Genomic DNA, 23,620 nt, shown 5'->3' with positions numbered 1-23,620 from the left:
AAAAACACACTTGCGAAACTACCCTGCACCCCATAATTAAAAGATCGTTATTTCCAAACCTAGTGATTTCTCCCATTGAAACACAGCTATTTGAAATTAGCTCTTCCTCCGCAATAGTGCTTCAGCACGAAGATGTCGACATATTCGAAAGAAAGGCAAGAGCTCAGAAATTCATGTGAGGGGTAAGGTTGGTTAATGATGTTACATTGGCACCAGATTGCACCACAGTTGTGCCCAGTGTCACATTATGGGCAGGACGTCATACGATCTCTTACCCATATTTCTCGCTTTCTCTGACGCTTCTGAAATGAATGTAAGAACCGCGACACCCAGCGTTAAATCATACTGTTTTCTTTTAGGTGGTCGAGAAGAACGTTACAAATACACAGTTTCTAAGAATAGCCACGAAGAGGACTGGCGGTGGCATAAAGCACGTCAGTGAAAACAACTCTTTAGTTGGGGCATTGACCTTGTTATGGCGTAAAGTCAAGCGCCAGCACGCCAGTCGGGAACGACATGGAAGAGAAGGCTGTGAGAGGAAGTCAGCCAGTCGCGTGCTGACCGGACCTCCCTCCAGGACGACAACGCGACAACAGCGGCCCCTATGTGAAGAGAACTGGTGTCGGCCCAGTGGAATACCAGCTTCAAGATTACCCTCTTGGGTAGCAGCGTCAACGTTAGGCACTTCGATAGCAGTTCAGGACAGACCTTTGTCAGTTAGCGATCAGCGGTCACTGCAAAGACTGATTATTTCGTATGTCACCCTTTGCTTGCGACACATCTGTGTAGTTCCCAAAGCTAAGTATTGTACTTTATTAGATGTAATAAAACTCATTCATACGATTTTTTTATTGTTTGTATGGCCTCGATGAGGTGTAAGAATGCCAACGCGACAACTTGTTCACGTTTCATGTCCAGAGCCACTAGCTGCCACGGTTCTGTTTTGTCGTCGCCTTTTGTGTTTTGCTCGCTCCTTAATTCTACCTTATGTTTTCTTTCAGGGGGTGTGTTCATATGTTTTAATAGTGTCTCTTACAGAGGTTTTACTAATCAGTGTTTCCTGGTGGGTGTTGGAGAAATTTTCTTGGCTTGTGTGCTTATTTTTCTTTCTTGCATTGTCTGTTTATTGCATTTTCCTGTTCCAAAATGAGTAACCCACCTGTCCCACCCCTGATCAGCCGCCACGGCTACAAGCTATAGATACAGCGCAACTAACACAGATTTACAGTTTCAGACGCAACATACTGGAACCCTTCATACCACAGTACAGCAGTTATCGGCGAACGAAACACCTAAAGCTGCGCAACAGACAGCAACCTTAGCTCCGAGTGCCGCACCGCCTTTTCGCCAGTTTGACGAAACGAAAGAGGAATGGCCCTAGTGGTTGCAACAGTGTGAAGCCCACGTAATTGTTCACACAGTATAAGGTACTGTGAAACTACATTACTTTTTGTCAACGGCAGGACGTGCAGTCGTTCACCTCTTTCAGAAAGTGTTCGCTAACGCCACTTCGAGTAAACTTTCCTGTGATCAGGTTACAGGTTCTCTAACTAACTATTATGACCAACAAGTGAATGTGGTGGCAGCTGGTACCAATTCTTTCGTTGCAAGAAAAGTCAGAACAAACTTATTGTGAGTGGCTAACAGATTTGCAAGGTATGCCGACAAAGTGCAAATTCAAATATGCTTGTGGTGCTTTATATATTCAGATAATACGTTGCGTAATGCTTTCGTCTACAATGTACCTGATGTCGAACTTATACAACTGATTTTGAAAGAGTTAGATCCAACATTTTGAAGCGGAATGTAAGCTCTCGCACAGTGTGATTAAGGTGCCGTAGCGGGCAATAAATTTGAGCAGCTGACAATTTGTCCGGTTGCATCATCATTTGCTCACGACCAGCCTAGTACGCAGCAACAGCACTCGCGTAGAAAACCACGTAAACAGTTCTCTAAACAGGTGGATACATTGGTGAAAAGAATTAGGTTATGCCCTCAGTGCTCTTCATGGTACAAACACGAAGACTGCCCATCCAGACAAGCACAGTATTACGCTTGTGGCAAGGAAGGCCACTTACAGTCCGGATGTTTGCAACGGAATAAACATAAGAATTTAGTCTGATCACAAAAATTTTGTCAAAAGGGACACATAATGAATGCATTCTATTCAAAGCCTACTGCAGGCGTTAGCAAAACTAGCAAGCTAACAGTTTCTTCAGTGCTACGCCGGTCCAACATACTTTTTGTTCATTTGCTTCTTAGTGAAAAAACATATGACATTTTAGTTGGACACGGGTGCCTGTCTTACACTGCTGTCAGGCTCCTCATGCTTGTCTAAACTAGCCTGCACCTGACGGCGTATAATGGATAAGACATTCGCGTCCCCGGAAAATGTACTTTGCCTGCCGTGTATCTCTCGCATTCGCAAACTGAGACTTTCACTATTCTACAATCACGTGATTGTGAGAAAATATTTGGGCTCGACTCGTTTGATTTGCTTAGCTTTCAAATTCAGGACTATGTGTTGTCAGTGAGTGATTCAATGCCTAAGACAGAATAGCTAGCTTGCTGAAAGATTTCCCTGAACTCTTTATAAGGGTTTAGGCAAGGCTAATGATTTTGTTGCACATATTACTACGAAACACAATGCTTAGCCGCCATTTTCCCGGGCTACAACTGTTCCCATTGCATTACGGGATAAAGTAGCTGCTGAGCTTAATGAATTGCAAGAGAGCGGAATTATTGCTCCCGTACAAGCTAGTCAATGGGCGAGTCCACTGGTCTTGCTCTCCAAACTTTCAGGTCGCAGTCGCCTCTGTTTCGACTTTAAGTTTACAGTCAGCCCACAAACTGTGACTGATACTTATCCATTGCCATGCCCATCTCAAGGACAGATTATTCGCTGGTCACCACTTTCCACAACTGATTTGCGCAATGCATATCTTCAAATACCATTAGATGAAGAATCTCTAAACGTGTGAGTTGTGAACACTCTTTTGGGATTTTTAAATATTTGCGTTTGCCTTTTGGCAGTGCTTCCTCACCCGCCATTTTCCTAGGGTATTTGGATCAGCTGACTGCTCAAGTACAGACTGCTCAGACTATTTGGACGATATCGTCGTAGCAGGGCCGTACAACTGAAGAACACATTGCCGATTTGCGTGCTTTGTTTCGTCTACTATCTGATGCGGAACTAGAGTTGACTGGAATAGTATGATTTCTTTTTAAAACTGCGTTGATGTATCTTGGTCATGTCATGAAAAGTTAAGGTGTACATCATCTTCAGTCACATTTGTTCGCCATACAGGACCCGCCAGTTCCTCGCAATGTCAAAGAATTGCAGTCAGACTTGGGGAAAATTAACTATTATATTCGATTCATACCGAAGGCTTCTCCACTGCATAGCTTGCGTCGCAAGAATGTCCCCTTTGTTTGGACAGATGAGTGTCAAGTAGCTTTTCAAAAACTTAAAAATGCAATGCTCAGTGATGGATGCTTGATTCACTTTGATCCTGGCAATCCAGTCGTGTTGCAATTTTACGCTTCCCCTTATGCATCGGCACAGTGCTTTCGCACAGATTTGGTGCTTTCGCACGTATTTTGTGATAAAGACATGTCTATTGCTTTCGCATCAAGAAGTGTTGTCCAAAGGTCAGTGTAACTCTTCACAAATAGAGAAAGAGACATTGGCTATTGTGTATGGTGTCAAAAAATTCCACCACTATTTGAATGGCGTAAAATTCTACTTAGTAATGGATCACAAGCCATAGCAGTCCTTGATTCGACCGATGAAGCCACTACCTGTACGATCTGCCCAAAAATTGGAAAGATGGGCCTTGTTATTATCTCAATACCAGTACGAGATTGTGTATCGTCCGACAGCTCAACATGGTAATGTGGACGCAGTTTCACGTCTTCCTATTCGCCCTGATACTGACTAGGACGCCTTTGCTTCATCTTGTTGTCACATCGATGCTCAGGATTCTGAATTGGTTCAAGCTTTTCCGCTGAACAATAGGATAACTGCACATGTGACGGAAGATGATTCAGATTTGAACATTTTACTAGCATACATTCGCACATCTAGGGATCGCTCAGTGTATAGTATAAAGAACTCTTTAGTGCTCCGATACTCTGCACGTCGGCATAGCCTCGCTATATAACAAGGTGTGATTCTTGTTCAAAATGAGAGTGAACAGTCACGTGTGTTGATCGCCAAATCTTTGCAAAAAGAAGTGTGGCAGTTACTTTACCAAGAACACTGGGGGGTTGTTTGTCCGAAACAGTTAGCGTGTCGATACTGTTCTTGTCAGGGTATGGACACCCAAATAGAACAGAGGACGTCACAGTGTCACATATGTGCGGAAAATCAGTCCGCTCTGCCACAAAAATTCTCTGCTTGGCTTAAGTCGCTATCACCATGGCAACGTGTGCACATAGACTTTGTGGGATCTTTTCGAACGGTCGTTTGTTGATTGTGGTAGACTCACATAGCAAGTTTCCTTTTGCTGTGTCAAGGATCTTGACAACGTCACGTGGCACAATTCAGGCCTGGTCCTCTATTTTTCGCCTTAGAGGTTGCCTCAAGTCATAGTGTCGGACAATGGCCCTCAGTTCACGTAAAATGAATTTGAAACATTCTGCGAACGAAATCGCATACAGCATCGAAGTCATCCACAGTCCATCTGCGAAGCGGAACATTTTGTCAGAAACTCCAAGCAGCAAATGGGCCATCTTTTCAACGCTCACACCAGGGGTTAGGCATTACAACTGTATGTCGCCTCCTATCGTTCGCATCCACGAGATCGACCGTCGATGGCGGACTTGTTTCACGGCCTCCGCCATCGGACTCTGCTCCATCTGCTCCACCCTTCCCAGCATCCGGCGCCGGAGGAAGGTCGCAAGTATTGCTTCGCGCGGCATGATATTGTATTTTTCAGGGTTTTTAGAGGCAGCAGGCGGTGGGCGCTATGCATGATCTTTCGTCAGCTTGGCGCATGCCTGTATCTCATTTCAGGCCCAGGTGGATTGCAGCGCCGAAACCATAATCAAATTCGCCACTGTCATGTGCATAGTGATCTTCCTGTAGCTCTTCCCCCAGATTCACGATTACCGAGGACAGCGCGGACACAGCAGCCGCTAGAGACGAAATCACGACACCGCCCGACGACAGCATGGAGACGGAGCCTTCGCCTATTCCTCCTCCTCCTTCCGATGGAGCTGGACCTGTCCACGCCGCAGCAGCCGACGCTTTCTACATCGTGGTGTGGGCCTCAGGATGTGGATGGGTAGGCTTCTGGGCGTTTTCCGGGGTACTTTCCACTAGAGTGAAGGCGGATGGCGTGATACGACCGGAAGTGCAACGTCCCCTGCAGCCTCAGTTTACGGTCCGTCAGAGCGTCCACGCTCCTACCTCCCCTCCCGTAGTCGTCCTCGATATACGACGACGGTCAGTTGTTTTGGGGGAGGGGGGGGGGGGGCGAAGTTACAGCGTGAAGTCAAGCTCCATCACGCCAGTCGGGAATTACAGGAAGAGAAGGCTGGGAGTCGAAGTCAGCCAATCGCATGTTGACCGAACGGCAACGCAACAGCAACAGCTGGTATGTGAAGAGGACATAAGCGCCGCGACCGACTGGTTACGGTCCAGTTCAATACCAGCTTCAAGATTACCCATTTGGATAGCAGCGTGAATGTTTGGCACTTCGATAGCACTTCAGGACAGACTATTGTCTCTTAGAGTTCAGCGGTCAGTGCTAAGACCGATTATTTTGTATGTCGACCTTTGCTTGCGAAACATCTGCGTAATTGCCAAATTTAGTATTTATTTGGTTAGTTGTAATAAAACTCATTCATACGACATTTTTGATAGTTTGTCTAACAAACCGAGTGTGCAGGCTTCCTAGACAGATTCCTACACATTTCGCGCGGTGAGGGATTGGCCGAGTAGTCTTAAGGCGCTGCAGTCATGGACTGTGCGGTGGTCCCGGCGGAGGTTCGAGTCCTCCCTCGGGCATGGGTGTGTGTGTTTGTCCTTAGGATAATTTAGGTTAAGTAGTCTGAAACCGTAGGGACTGATGACGTCAGCAGTTAAGTCCCATAAGATTTCATACACCCATTAGGTTAATTTTTAGAAACTTGCAGGCAAGTTTAAAGAGAGCCACGTTTCTACGAAGGTGAGTTGGACAGACGTGTGACAGTATTGGCAGACAGCATGTATTTGTAGATATGACTAACGACTGCATTCAAATAAACATCAGATTTCTCGACATGAGCGCAGCAGAATCGAACTGATATGTAACAGCCCGCTGTCGAATATACTAATGCAAGTGATGCTTCACGAAGAACTGATGTACAGTATTTACTGTGCGTGAACTATCTAACAGCTTCCTCGTAGGACAATTTATTAGCTTTGTTGGAAAGCTAAGAATGTGTTCTGTTTAATGTGACTCCAAGGCACGAGGATCGTCATTACTGACTAAAATTAATAACCTGATACATACTTTTAATGATGCGTAACTTATTTTCTCCCGTTCCCACTTAATATTATTCTGATATTGCGTCCTTTGACCTCTACGAGGCATGCCGGTACTGTTTTGGTTGTTTCCTTTTCCCTTGTCGGGTTTGCACCTTATTACTGTTGCGTACTACTAGCCGTCCGGTCACACAAGGAGGCGTGGGACCTTCAGCACTTACGTGCAGGCCTTCTCCACACTTCGACTCATCTTCTGATTTCAGAGTGAATCGGGACATTTCTACTTAGTGTTACGATATGCACATGATATCACAATGAAACCTCTTTCAGATGTTTCTGCAACAGCGTAAACAACGTGTGGAACAGACGTCACTGTCATGTCATATACAAAAGAAAGTAATAAAATTCGAATACAATCATGAGTGGCATATTGTCATCATAGTGACGTTCCATGCATGATAACTGTGGCTTCGAACCACCCTTGGCATAGTGAAGGAAGCTATTTTCGATATAGTGCCTCGACTGAACATTGTGCTCTGAACACCTACTGCGGGCCAGTAACTCCGTTAATGCAAGTGGGGTTGAGTTTAAAGGAAATAGATGGGGTACAACGCTCATGCACTTCCATATTTACAGCAGTTGTGAAACTATTTTGGTCCTACTTTGCGGAAGAACGCATCTACTTTGTACAAAGAGTGGATGCTTTTGTTTATGTTGGTTAGGGTTCACCTATGAACACCGGGCATCGGTGTTGACCTGGGACGTGATGGCACACATCCTCAGATACATATGGAATAGAACAACGATAACATTTATTTAGCATTACGACGTAAACTGGGATGACAAACTGAACTGTAGAGAATCTTGATGTCTAGTATTATTTGGAAGGCAACATGGTGTTGAGAATTGTCGAATCTAGCAACTGCGATGTCCTGAGCAAATCTATAATTATTTTGTTGGTGCGTGTGTAGGCAAATTGGATTTAAGTGGGTTGTTTATGTCCGCTACCTTTTTGACGACATGGCTCAAAGTACAGGGCTGGCATAAGCAGTTTCATGGTTTACACTTCATTTCAGTACTAGAAACTGCTACCTCTTTGATTCAGCACGTAAGTTAGTTGGTTGGTTGGTTGGTTTGGGGAAGGAGACCAGACAGCGTGGTCATCGGTCTCATCGGATTAGGGAAGGATTGGGAAGGAAGTCGGCCGTGCCCTTTCAGAGGAACCATCCCGGCATTTGCCTGGAGTGATTTAGGGAAATCACGGAAAACCTAAATCAGGATGGCCGGACGCGGGATTGAACCGTCGTCCTCCCGAATGCGAGTCCAGTGTCTAACCACTGCGCCATCCCGCTCGGTCGTAAGTTAGTCACTGAAGGTATATTACCGATTATTTCTCTTTTAGGATGATAGAGAACCGACTCTTTCTCGCTTCTCGCTGTTCAAAGCTAATAGAAAAAAAACTTGAGTAAGTGTCCTGGGCCTAACGATTCACGGACTCTTTACTGGTATGACATGCATTGCTCATCCGTCGCCATCACATGCAAATCGAATTTTTCGTAAATATGCAGTTAAGGGTCTGTGAAAGAATTTTAATGTCTATTAACTGGCTTTCGGAAAGTGCCCATACTCCCATCTCAACGGTGAAATCTTAATTGTGACGACACGGCCGTGAGAACAACACAACACCCAGTCACCGAGCGGAGAAAATGTCTGATCAAGTTGGGAACAGAACACGGTCCCCTACGGTTAACAATCCGCCGCGCTTATACGAAATGAAGTGATGTCGATCTTTTGAGGAGAGCGGCGACATTGATCTCAAAAGTACTTATAGAAAGCATTGTCCGCATTTTGATGGATTGGATTCGCAGAGCATGTTTAGTTGTTAATACAAATTACAGGAATGAATCATTTCAAGATTTGACATATTCCTTCTTGAGACCATTAGAATCCACATGTGATTGGTAATTATTCATATAAACCATTATTCGAATCTAAATAATCTTCTGTATTCTATACTTCCGTCAACGAAGCGTGCCTCTCATCCCTGCATACCGCACTTACGGAATTTAAGGACACAATCCTGCAAACTTTCGTTCCAGTACTTCACATGAACTTTCAACTCGTTAAGTACTGTTGCGATATCAGCACCTTCAGCTGATTTCACCTCTTAATTTTTTTTGACTTTGGAAACGATCCAAGAGTGTGAAGCACACACTGGCAATTACTGACATAAATCTGCTGTTGTCGCTATGGAGTTTGTAACGATCTTCATGGAGAAATGTTCTTAAATACTGTCGTACATTTGCTAGATCCTGACTTTATGAAAATATGGTTTTTCTGCCTATTCTCGGGATCTTACGGACATCTCAGGTGTACTACTCATATAAGACGGATTAAAAACAACATACTCTTAAATAACAAAAAATGGACCTCTTTATGGTCTATCGTTACTCATAGTGTATTGTGAAATTTTCATTCATCAAAATAGCCGGTCTATATCTACTACAATAAAATTAGACGCTGATGCTCGTTTCGCGTCGTAGTCTGAGACCTGTTCAAAGAGAGTTGATAGCTTCTCGATGATCTCACCTGTCTTCGTTGATCTCTTGGGATTTGCAGATGTGCTGCGTAGGCACGTTGGTCCACTTCTCCGCTAGGGCCACCATGGCGCCTGCATCCATCAGGCCGTAACCAAACTTGTGGCTAACTGAAACAAGCGACAGAATTCTTTCACCACAGGTGTGCCACAGTAACCAAATTACATCTCAGTAAAGTACTCACTTTTCTGAAAAATAATGAGACAGATTAAGCCTTGGATAACGTACACGTGGTAACACCAACCTTTATTCCATATCTAGTAGCAATCTGTAATGGAAATATACTTAAAGTACACATCCATACACTGTAAGCTTTTTTTATTTTTTACAGCTTCTACTCTCTGTAGCACCTGCTAGTCCCATGGAAGTTATTCCCTGAAGTCACAACGTATGTCCAATAGCACTACTTTCTTCCCGTCAAACCGAGTGAGGTGGCGCAGTGGCTAGCACACTGGACTCGCATTCGTGACGACGATGGTTCAAACCCCCGTTCAGCCATCCTGATTTAGGTTTTCCGTGATTTCCCTAAATCACTCCAGGCAAATGCCGGGATGGTTCCTTTGAAAGGCCACGGCCCACTTCCTTCCCCGTCCTACCCTAATCAGATGAGACCGATGACCTCGCTGTTTGGTCTCCTCCCCCAAAGAAACCAACCCCCCTCTTTCCGTCAATGTGGTCCATATGTTCCGTTCTCCACCGATTCTGCGGGGATGCTCCTCATTCATTATATTATCAGACCGTCTACTTGTCAACATTCCTCTGTAGTACCAAATCTCAAATGCTTCGATTCTCTTGTGTCGTTCCTGTTCTTCACAGTCCATGTTTCACTAAACGGTGAGTTCTAAACATACATTCTTAGAAATTTCCTCCTCACATTAAGGCCTATGACTGGTATCAGGATACTTCTGTTGGCCAGGAATTTCCTCCTTGCCTGTTCAAAAATGGTTCAAATGGCTCTGAGCACTATGGGACTTAACATCTATGGTCATCAGTCCCCTAGAACTTAGAACTACTTAAACCTAACTAACCTAAGGACCTCACACAACACCCAGTCATCAAGAGGCAGAGAAAATCCCTGACCCCGCTGGGAATCGAACCCGGGAACCCGGGCGCGGGAAGCGAGAACGCTATCGCACGACCAAGAACTGCGGACCCTCTTTGCCTGTGCTGATCTGTTTTTTATGTCCTCGTTACTTCGTCCGTCATGTATTTTCCTTACCTTCATCTACATTGTGATCACCAATTTTGATCTTAGGCTACATGCTGTTGTCAGTTCTGATACTTATCGTTACTTTCGTCTTTCTTCAGTTTACAGCCAGTCTATAATTTATACTTAGCAGACTGTTCATTCCTTTTAATGAATCCTTTAATTCCGCTACACCTTCATTGAATGTAACAATGTCATCAGAAAATCTTAACATTTACGCAATGTCAAAACTTTGTTAATTTGGGATCAGCAATTTGTCTATTTCATCAGGAGTTTATTTCAAATCTGTCACAGTTGCAGTACATATATTTTCGCGAATAATTCCGAACCGACTCGTTTTTTCTCCAGCCTGACCTACTGGGGCTTGCAATGAAAGTGCTTGATCTTAATGACAATCATTTAAAATTGAAAAATACGTACATCATACAGTGACGGTACGTCATTGTTACAATATAAACACGCACACTTTATAAGTCAGTTTGATTCAGATACGCCTACTGCGTATATGTACACTCCTGGAAATTGAAATAAGAACACCGTGAATTCATTGTCCCAGGAAGGGGAAACTTTATTGACACATTCCTGGGGTCAGATACATCACATGATCACACTGACAGAACCACAGGCACATAGAACAGGCAACAGAGCATGCACAATGTCGGCACTAGTACAGTGTATATCCATCTTTCGCAGCAATGCTGGCTGCTATTCTCCCATGGAGACGATCGTAGAGATGCTGGATGTAGTCCTGTGGAACGGCTTGCCATGCCATTTCCACCTGGCGCCTCAGTTGGACCAGCATTCGTGCTGGACGCGCAGACCGCGTGAGACGACGCTTCATTCAGTCCCAAACAGGGTCAATGGGGGACAGATCCGGAGATCTTGCTGGCCAGGGTAGTTGACTTACACCTTCTAGAGCACGTTGGGTGGCATGGGATACATGCGGACGTGCATTGTCCTGTTGGAACAGCAAGTTCCCTTGCCGGTGTAGGAATGGTAGAACGATGGGTTCGATGACGGTTTGGATGTACCGTGCACTATTCAGTGTCCCCTCGACGATCACCAGTGGTGTACGGCCAGTGTAGGAGATCTCTCCCCACACCATGATGCCGGGTGTTGGCCCTGTGTGCCTCGGTCGTATGCAGTCCTGATTGTGGCGCTCACCTGCACGGCGCCAAACACGCATACGACCATCATTGGCACCAAGGCAGAAGCGACTCTCATCGCTGAAGACGACACGTCTCCATTCGTCCCTCCATTCACGCCTGTCGCGACACCACTGGAGGCGGGCTGCACGATGTTGGGGCGTGAGCGGAAGACGGCCTAACGGTGTGCGGGACCGTAGCCCAGCTTCATGGAGACGGTTGCGAATGGTCCTCGCCGATACCCCAGGAGCAACAGTGTCCCTAATTTGCTGGGAAGTGGCGGTGCGGTCCCCTACGGCACTGTGTAGGATCCTACGGTCTTGGCGTGCATCCGTGCGTCGTTGCAGTCCGGTCCCAGGTCGACGGGCACGTGCACCTTCCGCCGACCACTGGCGACAACATCGATGTACTGTGGAGACCTCACGCCCCACGTGTTGAGCAATTCGGCGGTACGTCCACCCGGCCTCCCGCATGCCCACTATACGCCCTCGCTCAAAGTCCGTCAACTGCACATACGGTTCACGTCCACGCTGTCGCGGCATGCTACCAGTGTTAAAGACTGCGATGGAGCTCCGTATGCCACGGCAAACTGGCTGACACTGACGGCGGCGGTGCACAAATGCTGCGCAGCTAGCGCCATTCGACGGCCAACACCGCGGTTCCTGGTGTGTCCGCTGTGCCGTGCGTGTGATCATTGCTTGTACAGCCCTCTCGCAGTGTCCGGAGCAAGTATGGTGGGTCTGACACACCGGTGTCAATGTGTTCTTTTTTCCATTTCCGGGAGTGTATATTGTAAGATTAACTACTGTCATTGTGTGATGCATATATTTGCCAATTTTAGATGGTTGTCATTAAAATAAATTCCAGTACACCTTCAATAGGTCGCCAATAGAATGAATCATCGAATACGTAGCTAGTCGCCAAAACACATATGTACTGCAATTTTAACAAATTTGTAATAAGCTGATATCCCTTCACCCTGGAATTTTAGTCCAGTCATGAACCTTTCATTTACTTCATCCATTCCGTCATCGATGTATAGATCGAAAAGTAGAGGCAAAAGTCTGCTTCCATGCCTTAGACCATTTCTAATCGGTGCACTTCGTTCTTGGTCTTTCAGTCCTCCCCATCCATCTCACCTCTAGCACATATTCTATAGTATTCACCTTTCAATATAGTTTAATGCATTTTCCTTAGCTTCTCGAACATATTTCACCTTTGCACATTGTCGAACACTTTTCCAAACTGACAAATCCAATAAAAAGTATGCATTTTTCCTTCAGTCTTGCTTCCATTATTAAGCTCTACGTCAGGACTGCCTCTCACTTGTTTAACTTTTTCTAACGAATAAATAATCGTCAGTCGAACAGATCCTCAATTTCCTTTTCCAAACTGGTGAGAACTATTAGTCTCAGCAACTAGGATGCATCGACTGTTACGCGATTTGTGAAAAATTCTCCCACTTACCGGCTCTTGATATCTTCACAATCATGTGTTGATATGTCACCAGTCTCAAAGGTTCTATACACCAACTTGTGTAGTCAACAGCTTGCCACTTCCGCCAGTGATACTAGAAATTCCTACGGAATATTATCTCTCCCGTCTGTCTTATTTGATCTTCCATCTTCCAGACCTCTTTTAAATTCTGACTATTATTGGATCCCTTATTTATTCCGTATCGACTACAATTTCTTCTTCTATCATAATTTCTCCATCTAATAGGTGCCTTCAATGTACTATTTCCACCTATCCACGCTCTCCTCTGCCTTCAGCATTGGAAATCCCGTTGAACTCTTATTGTTACTGCCCATGTTTTCAATCTCACCGTTGGTTGTTTTGATTTTCATATACACCGAGAGATTCTTTTCTACGATACCTACTTTCTCCATTTCTTCACATTTTTCCTGCAAGCCTTTTATCCTTGCCTCCTACACACTCCCTACTTATTTCATTCAGGAGTGATTTATATTGCTGTATTTCTGTCTTTCGCCGGTCTCTGCATGTCTTCTTACCCAAGGTTTCCTTGTGATTACCTTCGTTGTACCTATAGATGTTTGTAAACCACATGTGAGAGAAATTTTTAATCATGAGCTTTTCAAGTGAATAGGTTGCTATGTTCTCCCCTATCACAACAGCCACATCTTTTGCAAACTTCAACCGAATGGCATCATTCCTCAGTACATTAGTATCCTAGTTCCTTCCACTCAGATTCTTCCGCACGATTCTCTTCATCTTTAGTCTCGTATTCATCACTACTAAGTTGTGACCTGAATCTACATATGCTTCTGGGTAGGATTTACAGTCTAATAATCTCGATTGTGGACCATGATGTAATCTATCAGGCATCTTAACATGTCTTCCTCCTGTTGTGACTTTTGGAAAGAGTATTCGCTATTACTAACTAACATTTAATTCAAAACTTAATTACGCTTTCTCCTCTTTCATTCTTCTCAGATTCAGTCTTTGCATTTTACTTTTCGAATTTGCTATCTTCCCTAACACATTCAAATGTCTGACATCCTACGCTCCAATCCCAGAATGCCACCATGTTGTTGGCTACTTCATATTCTTCTCGTCGTCTCTTCATGTAGTCCCCTCCAGGAGATCCATAAGGGGGTGGGGGGATGGGGGAAATAATTCTGAACGTTTCGTCAATCGAAAGATCACCATGAAAGTTTTCAGCTACAGACCACATAAACTGTGGATACATCTTGTGTGTCTTCACTGCATGAGTTTCCATTTCCTTGATCATTACCGATTATTTCGTCTTTTAAAGATATTTTCCCCACTCTAAGGACAAGAGTGTCTTGAACCTCTGTCCGCTCCTCCACACTCTTTGACAACGTCGTTGGCTGAACAAGGATGACTTCTCACGCCGGAAGTCTTCGGCTGTCATTGGTGATTACTTTTATTCAAAATAGGTTCTAGGATGTTAATTGATTAGTAGTCAAAGACGATACCCATAGAGCGCGGTATGTCATTAACATCAAATAATGTTAAAATTATCTCTAGAACTATTTCCTTCTGCGTGTTTAATAACAGTATTAGTTTGTCAATGTGGAAAAGCGAGTTGGTTCGCTGTAATTCTTTGGATACATCTTGCTGTCACTCATTCGTATGACTGACATAAACAGAAATTTATTCTTTGAATGTTACTGTTTCTTGGTTGTGTGCCTAAAATTCTTTAAGTATATTGCCGCCAGACATGTCCGCACCTTTACCTGCGAAAACAGTTCAATTTCTCCAGCAAACCATCATCATATTTGCGCTAATATAAATCGTTCTTTCTTCTTTCCCAGTTCCTTTTCTTCAGATGGGTGGGAACGTTAAAAAAGGTTTCTGTTACATACTGACAAAGCGTTTAGCCGTATACATTGTTCGTCCCGCAGCAACACGATAGGAAATCATCAAAGGGTTTTTGGAAAGCAACGGAAAAGCTATCGAATTAACTACCTTATTTTCTACAGACTTGTCATGGTAGAGACTGGCCAATATGGTTTAGATACTGTTGTTCCAATGTTCTGATATTCTACTGGTGGAGTCAGAAACTTTGCTTCCTTTTTTTTCGTTCAGTTTTCTTAACGGCTTGTGGACATTCCGTATACAATCAGACAGAATCAGATAACATTTAACTGTCTATCAATCGCAAACTGTTGAAATGAAACACATGGAACAAGTACCAATGTAACAACAATTACAATTATATTCATTTACTGAAATGAGGTCTGCAATGTTAGAAAATGAGATTTTACAAAATGAAATTAAATGAATTAATTAAAGAAGGTAAGTTGATAAAAGAATCTGTACTTGTTCATTTACTAAATTATAATGCAAACAAGGCATTTCCTCTACTGTTATTTGTCCTGCTGTTACAAAATACTACATGAGACAACACACATTTGGACCGTCTGTCACTATACGTATTTGACTGTTTGTTGACAATGCACTGCCAGAAAATGTCGAAAGCAGCAAGAGAATTGTCTTTTATATAATATCTTCCGTTGCAACCAAAACCTCATCCTCACTGCCGCATTCGCACGAAGAAGAACCGATCATACTGAGGAAGCAGAGATAATTCCGTAACCTTCCGTGATCAAATGTAAGTCATACTTCATTTAAAAATTTGTTGCCAAGGACGCTATGGGAGACTATTTCTCACCGTCTCCATCGCAAGAGCGTTTAGCTTTTTGTTTCGTTTTACTACACTATGGGCCGTCACCCATAGCATATCTGAGCCGTCCGGCTTGCTTTTATCAAATTCTTTTGCGATGTTTTCGCTGGACCTTCTAACTTCATGTTTAATTTGATTGCTCTCTCGACATTTTCTCGTCAGAGAGTTTCTTGGGCAGGGAGCGGGAGCCTGTTTGGTGTCGTACGCATTGCCGTGCTTTTCGCTTGGAGAACAGCGCCTTGGGGTGTGAGGAGGTCTTCCGCGAGTGATAGACTACGAAGACAGTCGGGTTGGTCGGCTGTAGTGTGTCTAAGGTGGCTGTTACTTGTGTAGTACTGTCGTCCGGCTTGACATCGCTGGGGGCACGTGTGCCTCGAAGGGCTCTATTAGCATCTTGAAGAGCAGATCAAGAGACTATGTGCTATTTGGGATTCCTATGGAGCGGATTCCTGTGGGGCCTGCAATGTACTGGTGACGTTCTGACACACAGTTGTTGGAGACTTGTCAGTTATTCTTAATCTGGTATCCTGATACCCCCGTGTTAATTCTAGCTGGTCTAGAGAGGTAAGATATGTGCCGGTGACTTCTTGCATCGACTCCTACGAAAGCGGTGAGAATTTTTGTACTATTTATAAATGGTTCAAATGGCTCTGAGCACTATGGGACTTAACTGAGGTCATCAGTCCCCTAGACTTAGAACTACTTAAACCTAACTAACCTAAGGACACCACACACATCCATGCCCGAGGCAGGATTCGAACCTGCGACCGTAGCGGTCGCGCGGTTCCAGACTGTAGCGCCTAGAACCGCTCGGCCATCCCGGCCGGCTACTATTTATACTCTGCGCATTGTGGTTAAATCTGAAAGCCTAATTTTGATTATTCCTACGACAACGTTCGAACAGTGCTTTGAACTCGAGTTGATAGTGTTTTGTTACCATTCAGATCAATAGCTACTGCGCGTAACAACTGAATAAATATGGTCCCTTATGTTTTACCTACGTTGGTTGCTTCTGGAAACAAGTCTATGTTTCAGTTGTTTCCACTCAAAAGTTATTCTCTGTTTATACATTGTAAAGGCCACCTTTGTGACTGACGTTTTGTCAAAAACCCAGGAAGCAGCTATTTGACAGTGGGTTGTGTGGCATTATTTGGAGCCAGGGTCTTAAGTAATCTAGGTTTAAATTTTTCGTGTTGTAAGCAAATCACTGTTTTAATTTGTCATGTTGTTAGCTAGTCAATGGTAATAATTACTTGCTAAATTGCTGCCAAATTGTCAGCTACAAATTTATCACATTTTGTAACTTGAATTTATGGACGGTGCTCCTTAATTTTAAGCATCACTGAAATGTTATCGCAAAGCGCACTGTAGCAGCTGAAATTTGGGGTAGCGTCTGTATATTTACTCAAAAGAATCTTAAAATATTTGTTAAGGGTGGATTCTTACCGTTTAAAATTTGCTATTGTCTTTGCGTGAATGTGTCCCACAAATGAGTCAGTTCTATCATAAAGTTTTTACATTTAAATGGTACCGCTCGAAAATTGACGACTTTGTTTCACAACATGTTGAAATACTGGCTGTTAAATTTTATTCCTGAGCTACATGTAGAAATGCTTTTCCTTATAACAATGTAGGTCTTAGCATGCCTGTTACTGAAATTTGTGACGTTACACAACTTCGTCGCTTCCTGCTTCAAGTTATCAATGAATTATCCCCACTGGTAACGTTTCATCAAAGGTATCGTTCAAAAACGTCTTATGTATGTAGCGCAGTAATTTCTTTCAGGTTGTCACGATGGAAAGAACTCATTTTGTCGAAAAGCTGGAAGCGTTATTAGATGCGCCGGAATCGCAGGACATTATTCTGCAGAAAGTAACACTCTGGAGACCACAACAGTAATCCTACTTCTGAATCGAAACGCACTAGAGGCGCTGATACCTAACATGGAAAGTTGCAAACGGTGTAAATGGTTCAGTCAAAAGACATACGTACCATGAAGTGGAACTTGGAAACATTTACACAAAATGGATGAGTGTTCACTTCAAACTGTATAAAACTGACTCCTGGTCCTGCAAGGTATGGTATATCCAGAGTAAGTGATAAGAACCCCTTTTCAATCCTTTATGAACGATAATAACGGAAATATTGTGGAGGAGAAGACAGTTGGGAAAAATTAGATGGAATTTCACTTAAAACCTCTATTGGTTTATCATTACTGGCTACGTGTAGAATTCACACTGATGAGTCATTAAACAGCATATGGGATCAAGAAACAGGGAGAGGCATCTCCCCGTTGTAATATCAGAGAAACGATTCTCTCACATCTCGTGTGTGCTCTATTTTGCAGACAAGTCTTACGGTAGAGCACGAAGAGTAAATGACAAGTTTGTACCTACTAGAGTTCTAAGGGAGAAGAGGGTGAAAATAGCTTGGAAGCTATAATTCTGGCGAAAATGTAAACGCAGATGAGCAAATAGACCCGAATTCAGAATAATAACAGCTTTTAACAATTTGTGAGTATTATGCTTTTAAATATTAATTAGGTTACAATGACTCACAAGAGCATGAAATATAGCTTTTTTAAAGCAAAAATAGAGGTTCATCCAATAACTGTCGGCAGAGCAGTTAGTCATGAGTTCCATAGTCTTTTTTGCATAATTCTATAGGCAATTCGTCTACTTCTGCTAACGAATGATTGGTTGGAGTCGACTTTAGTGTTTCAAAACAGACTCCACTGGCCTCATATGGACCCTTATTTAATTTTTAGAAGTTATTTTGTGTTGCTGAACCTTAGTAGATGTATCCGTAGTGGATATTAGGCCACATTAGAGTGCAGTTGAAAGTTAATGCAGACTCTAGCATCTGCTCTCCAACAAACGTCTCTCACAGAGATAAGGATATCATTGCACTTCCACAGTTTAGAATTAATGTCGTGTGACCATGATAGAATGGAGTCAGCGGAAAGCGTAGTATCACCCCAAAAGTAGTGCACAATACTCCTTAACAATCTCCGTACCCACCAACAGCCTAGCGATACCGTGGATCTAAGGCCTGTATAACGGCATGGTAGAACTCATGAGAAACATGTTTCAGCCTTCACGAGGCAATCATCATCTTCAAATCTCATTCGATGATGGGGTTCTTTCTTTACATGAGGAATTCTTCTCCGGAATTATTGCAGCTCCTAAAGTTCACTGCAAGCCGTGCATCGTGCTTCTTTGTTGGCATCCGTCAATAATGATGGATCCCATCAAGAGCAAACCTTTCTAGGGAACCCATCTGGAGCAAACACTTTTCGACTGTCTTAATATTATTCACATACCCGTTTCTTTTACTGCCACAGGGACTGAATGTTCGTTGGCTGTTATTCGTTCACTGATATGCGTTTGTCAGCCGAAACAAGTGAATACGCTGCACATTATCGGTAGTCTGTTCAGTGTTCGGTCTGCTGCTGAGCAGGAGGCCACGGGTGTAGGCGGATAATCCACTTGTCCGACGACTAACTGCACTGCTATCAACAGTGTCATCCCCATTCACCTTCTACAACCTGTCATCAATGTTTCTTACTGTGTCGTTGGCACGGCAAAGGATCTTTACAATACCACATTTCTTCTGATGAATATCAAATACAGCAGACATATTGATGGAGTGCTCGAACGGCGCAACTAGTGGAAACAGGTGGAACTGAATATGTTTCTGTGACCTCCGTAAATAGCAAAGATGTAGAACAATAATTAGGTGTCCGATAAAAAAAAGGTTGTCCATTTCTGTTGGAGTGACCTCTCGTACTTGACTGCTCTTTTGTCAGGGTGTATTAAGGATCCTAATCTTATACTTCTCAGGTCGTTTAAGCTGTGTCTGGTACGTGAGAGGCAGGGAGAGTGGCGTACTGCGTTGTGACTGCCGCCACTTGCTGCGGACTCACCCTTCCTGTTGACGCCGTTGAGCGCCCAGCCGGCCTCGCTCTGCAGCGGCTCTGGCCGCGACGTGATGAGCACCAGGTACTGCACGTCGCGCCACGTCAGGTTGGGGTTGGCCTGCAGCGCCAGCGCCACGATGCCCGCAGCAAGCGGCGCCGACGCCGACGTGCCTGCAGACATCGTGCACCGTACAGCATTCTTCCCGTTTCTTCCACTGTAGCAGCTGCCTGTGTGTAAAGACTTCCAGACATCTCAGGAATAGAACTCTCACTGCTAATCCAAACGAGCGATCCATCGCAAATAATCCATCGTTCCACACACCAACCCAAACATTCTGTAAGTCGGTGCCCATCCATTACTCCCGTAAGGTCCACTGTAGTACAATGTAGGAAGACTAGAAAATAATTTGGCTTGTAGCTGTGCTGACGGCCCAGATGACGTGGTAGAAAAGGGGCAATGGGAACAGACTTACATCTCGTACAACTTATAAGCTACACATAGTAAAACTGTATACAATCTTATTAAGAGGTTACGTTAGTAGCATCAATAACTGGATTAATATGAACGTTCAAAATCCACAGTCAAACAAAAGCAACAGTTAAATGAATAAAAGTTTTTTAGCGACATGTTTCGAGGGTTAAAGCTCATCTTCAGGCTAAATTTGTTTTCTAAATGCAATTTAGCCTCAAGATAAGTTTTAACCTTCGAAACATGTCGCTAAATAAATAAGTAATAGAATAGTTGACAAAGTTCGTGACTGGCAGCGGTAATTTAGAAAATAAAGCCTTTACATATTTCATGAGACAGTCACGGTCGAAAAATAGTGAAAATGACTTCAAATAGTTAAAATGGTTTAAAAAATAGTTAAATAAATAAATGATCAAGCAATGCGAAACAAGATTGTCCACACGCTGCCAGACGGAAATTTTACGAAGCCAAGGGGGGTTAGAAACGTAGCATTGAGGTATGTGCAAGCCATGTCTGAGCCGCATATGTAGGATGTCGGTAGAACCGCTTTTCTTGAACATCTTCACATGGTTGATGCCTAACCGGTAGACATGCTTCTGCAAAGGGGCAATCATGTGCCGCTGAGCGGCTGTATACGTGCGTCCATGGCAAACCTTATACGAGAGTTGGTTTATTGGAGGCACAGTGTGCTGTTCAGTGATCGAGATCCGGTGTTGCTGCTTGGGTGTTCACCTTCCCGGCGGGCTGATCGTTGGGGCTGAAGAGGCAGTCTGAACTGAAGACTGTAGGTGCTGAGACACCTACCCGAATATCAGTCACTGGCCACTCTACAATCTGAGGGACGGGAAGCTGATTTGCAATTACTCCTAAGTTAAAAACTGTTGGAATCTTCATGGTGAGCTTCTAACTTCGTCATTCGGCAGCCATCTTAATTTGTAAAATTAAACAGATGCCATGAGCTCTCGGCACCTTCTTTACGTAACATCTTGCAAACGTATTTTCCATGCCTTGCATGCAAATGAGCTAGAGTATGCTCATCAACTGAGTGTAGTGGCCAGGTTTTGGCCGATTTGAGTGGGTGTAATTTACTGCATTCTCTTATTAATTTACCAGGAGAGTCATTCCTGCACTCATTGAAGGTAAACAGATCTTGGGTACTCTCACAAGGTTTGCGTTCAAAATGGTTCAAATGGCTCTAACCACTATGGGACATAACATCTGAAGTCATCAGTCATCTAGACAAAGAACTACTTAAACCAAACTAACCTAAGGACATCACACTCATCTCTGCCTGAGGCAGGATTCGAACCTGCGACCGTCGCAGCAGTGCGGTTCCGGACTTAAGAGCCTAGAACCGCGCAACCATAGCCGCCGGCAAGGTTTGCGTGTTAAGTTGTTATTCCTTTAGTCAGCAGTGCTCCTAAGACATTTCTTTAAAATTTACGTCCCTGTATTTGCTGGCCGGCCGCTGTGGCCGAGCGGCTCTAGGCGCTTCAGTCCGGAACCGCGCTGCTGCTACGATCGCAGGTTCGAATCCTGCCTCGGGCATGGATGTGTGTGATGTCCTTAGGTTAGTTAGGTTTAAGTGGTTCTAAGTTCTAGGGGGCTGATGACCTCAGATGTTAAGTCCCACAGTAGTTAGAGCCATTTCAGTTCGCGTTGTCACGTGGTGAGCAGACGAAGGGCCACTTACGAGTGGAGACTATTCTGCCAGTTGCTGCTGTGAGGGCATGCTGATCTATTCAATATGGGAACCATTTTGTTTTTGCTGTAGATTTGACTTTTGCGCGTGCGCCTTCGTTAGTAGGATCTTTAGAGCCGTAATTTCGTATGTTGGTAGGGAATATAAGGCTATTATGATTATTGATGTTAATGTACGAAAATGGTAAAAAAGCTAGCAAGAGGGATTCCCTGTGTAGTCATATGCACCTGCTGTCAGGCCCCCTGAAGTGACAACTAATTCAAAGCAAGGAGCCTCCTCGGCGTAATACACTGACTTGACAGAAGTCATGGGATACCCCCCAATATCGTGTCGAACCTCCTTGTACCTGGTGTAGAGCAGCAGCTTGATGTGGCGTAGACTCAAGTCGTTGGAAGTAGAATGACGAAATATTGAGCATCTCTAGAGCCATCCACAAATGCGAAAGTGTTACTAGTGTAGGATTTTGCGCGCGAACTGACCTCTCAATTATATCCCTTAAAATGTTCGATGGTATATTTTCCGCGTTTGACTTACGAAATTCGTAACCTAACATAAAAGTCTTACATGACAGGAATATGCCTTTCACTTCATTCAAGAGAAAAAATTAAGCATGATTAATACAACTTAGTCCTTATGATGGATCCACAGGGACTGAAATGTATAGTGTACTAATAAAAGACGAAAAGCTGTGACTAAAACCGTTTCTTTAATTAATACTTCCCGTGTCTTGAATAGAGTCACGTTTGAGGCAGCAAATATGGATATAATTAAATTTAATTTACCCAACCAAGCACTGAAATCTGTAAACTCATACAGAAATTACAAAATAAAACTTATGACGCCAGTGCTGGTACTAAGTTCAACAAAGAACATCTAGCGTGTGATTTTCGTCCTAATTATGTCAAAGTGAAGATCAAAAGTAAGTCTGCTGCATCCCAGATTGCCAAAATGAAATGTGAAATAATGTGAATGAAATCATAAGTAAAATCTCAGTATCAGAAGATAGCAGATATTGCCCGCCTGGTTAGCTGTGCGGTCTAACGCTCGGCTTTCCGGATTGCGAAGGAGCGCCTGGTCTCGGGCACGAATACGCCCGGTGGACTTGTGTTGACGTCTGGTGGGCCGGCCAGTCTGTGGATGGTTTTTAGGCGACTTTCCATGTGCCTCGGCGAATGCGGGCCGGTTCCCATTATTTCGCCTCAGTTACACTATGTCGGCGATTGCTGCGCAAGCAAGATCTCCACGTACGCGCACACCAACATTAGCCTGCTACGCACACATAGGGGCTAAACTCGTATGGTGTGAGACGTTCCCTGGGGCGGGGGGGGGGGGGGGGGGGGGGGAGGGGAGGACCACCGGCTGCCGAACCGCACAATAACCCTGAAAGTGTGGTTCCGTGTGGGGCGGCGGAGGGGTGAAGTGGACTGCGGTAGTCGTCGTGGGGTTGTGGACCACTGCGGCTGTGGCAGGGACGGAGCCTCTCCGTCGTTTGTAGGCCCCAAAATTACATACAATAAAAGCATGTATTATTATGTGCTGTTATTAGACAAACTTTCAATTATCTAATACACTATACCCTTTACAGCTGAAGAATATGTTGAAAGAACTGTAAACAAATTGCAGTCTGAAATCACACACAAGGACCAAATGAAATTAGAAGCCACGCAACTAAAACTGCATCAGCAACAGGACGACCAACCATCCAACAAAACACAGTTTTTTGAAAGATTCAGTAATCAAACTGGCCTGACCTTCAGTGAAAAAGAACAACATATACTCCGGAAGGGCTAAAGCACAACGAACAACCCAGATCAAGTAACAATAACATGAAAATCGTCATCATACACACTAAAAAAGCAGCTGATTTAGCTGATCTAAATCACATTGAACAGATTGCCCTAGCATACAACATAGATGAAATTATTCAGAAAAGCATAA

At 43.9% G+C, this 23,620-nt stretch overlaps 1 protein-coding gene across 1 annotated transcript in view; it reads right to left on the bottom strand.

Annotated features, from left to right (window-relative positions):
- Window positions 1-23,620, bottom strand: part of LOC124805594 (furin-like protease 2) — a 718,105-nt gene that overhangs the window by 162,191 nt on the left and 532,294 nt on the right. The window contains exons 9-10 of the mRNA XM_047266161.1: window positions 19,518-19,682; window positions 9,062-9,179 (exon numbers count right to left, since the gene is read on the bottom strand). Of these exons, the coding sequence (XP_047122117.1) occupies window positions 9,062-9,179; window positions 19,518-19,682 (283 nt within the window). The remainder of the gene's footprint in view (window positions 1-9,061; window positions 9,180-19,517; window positions 19,683-23,620) is intronic.

Source organism: Schistocerca piceifrons, chromosome 7, assembly GCF_021461385.2.
Source record: "Schistocerca piceifrons isolate TAMUIC-IGC-003096 chromosome 7, iqSchPice1.1, whole genome shotgun sequence".
Taxonomy (NCBI): domain Eukaryota; kingdom Metazoa; phylum Arthropoda; class Insecta; order Orthoptera; family Acrididae; genus Schistocerca; species Schistocerca piceifrons.
Note: the sequence above shows the minus strand (reverse complement) of the source record. Positions and strands in the feature narration are given on the sequence as shown.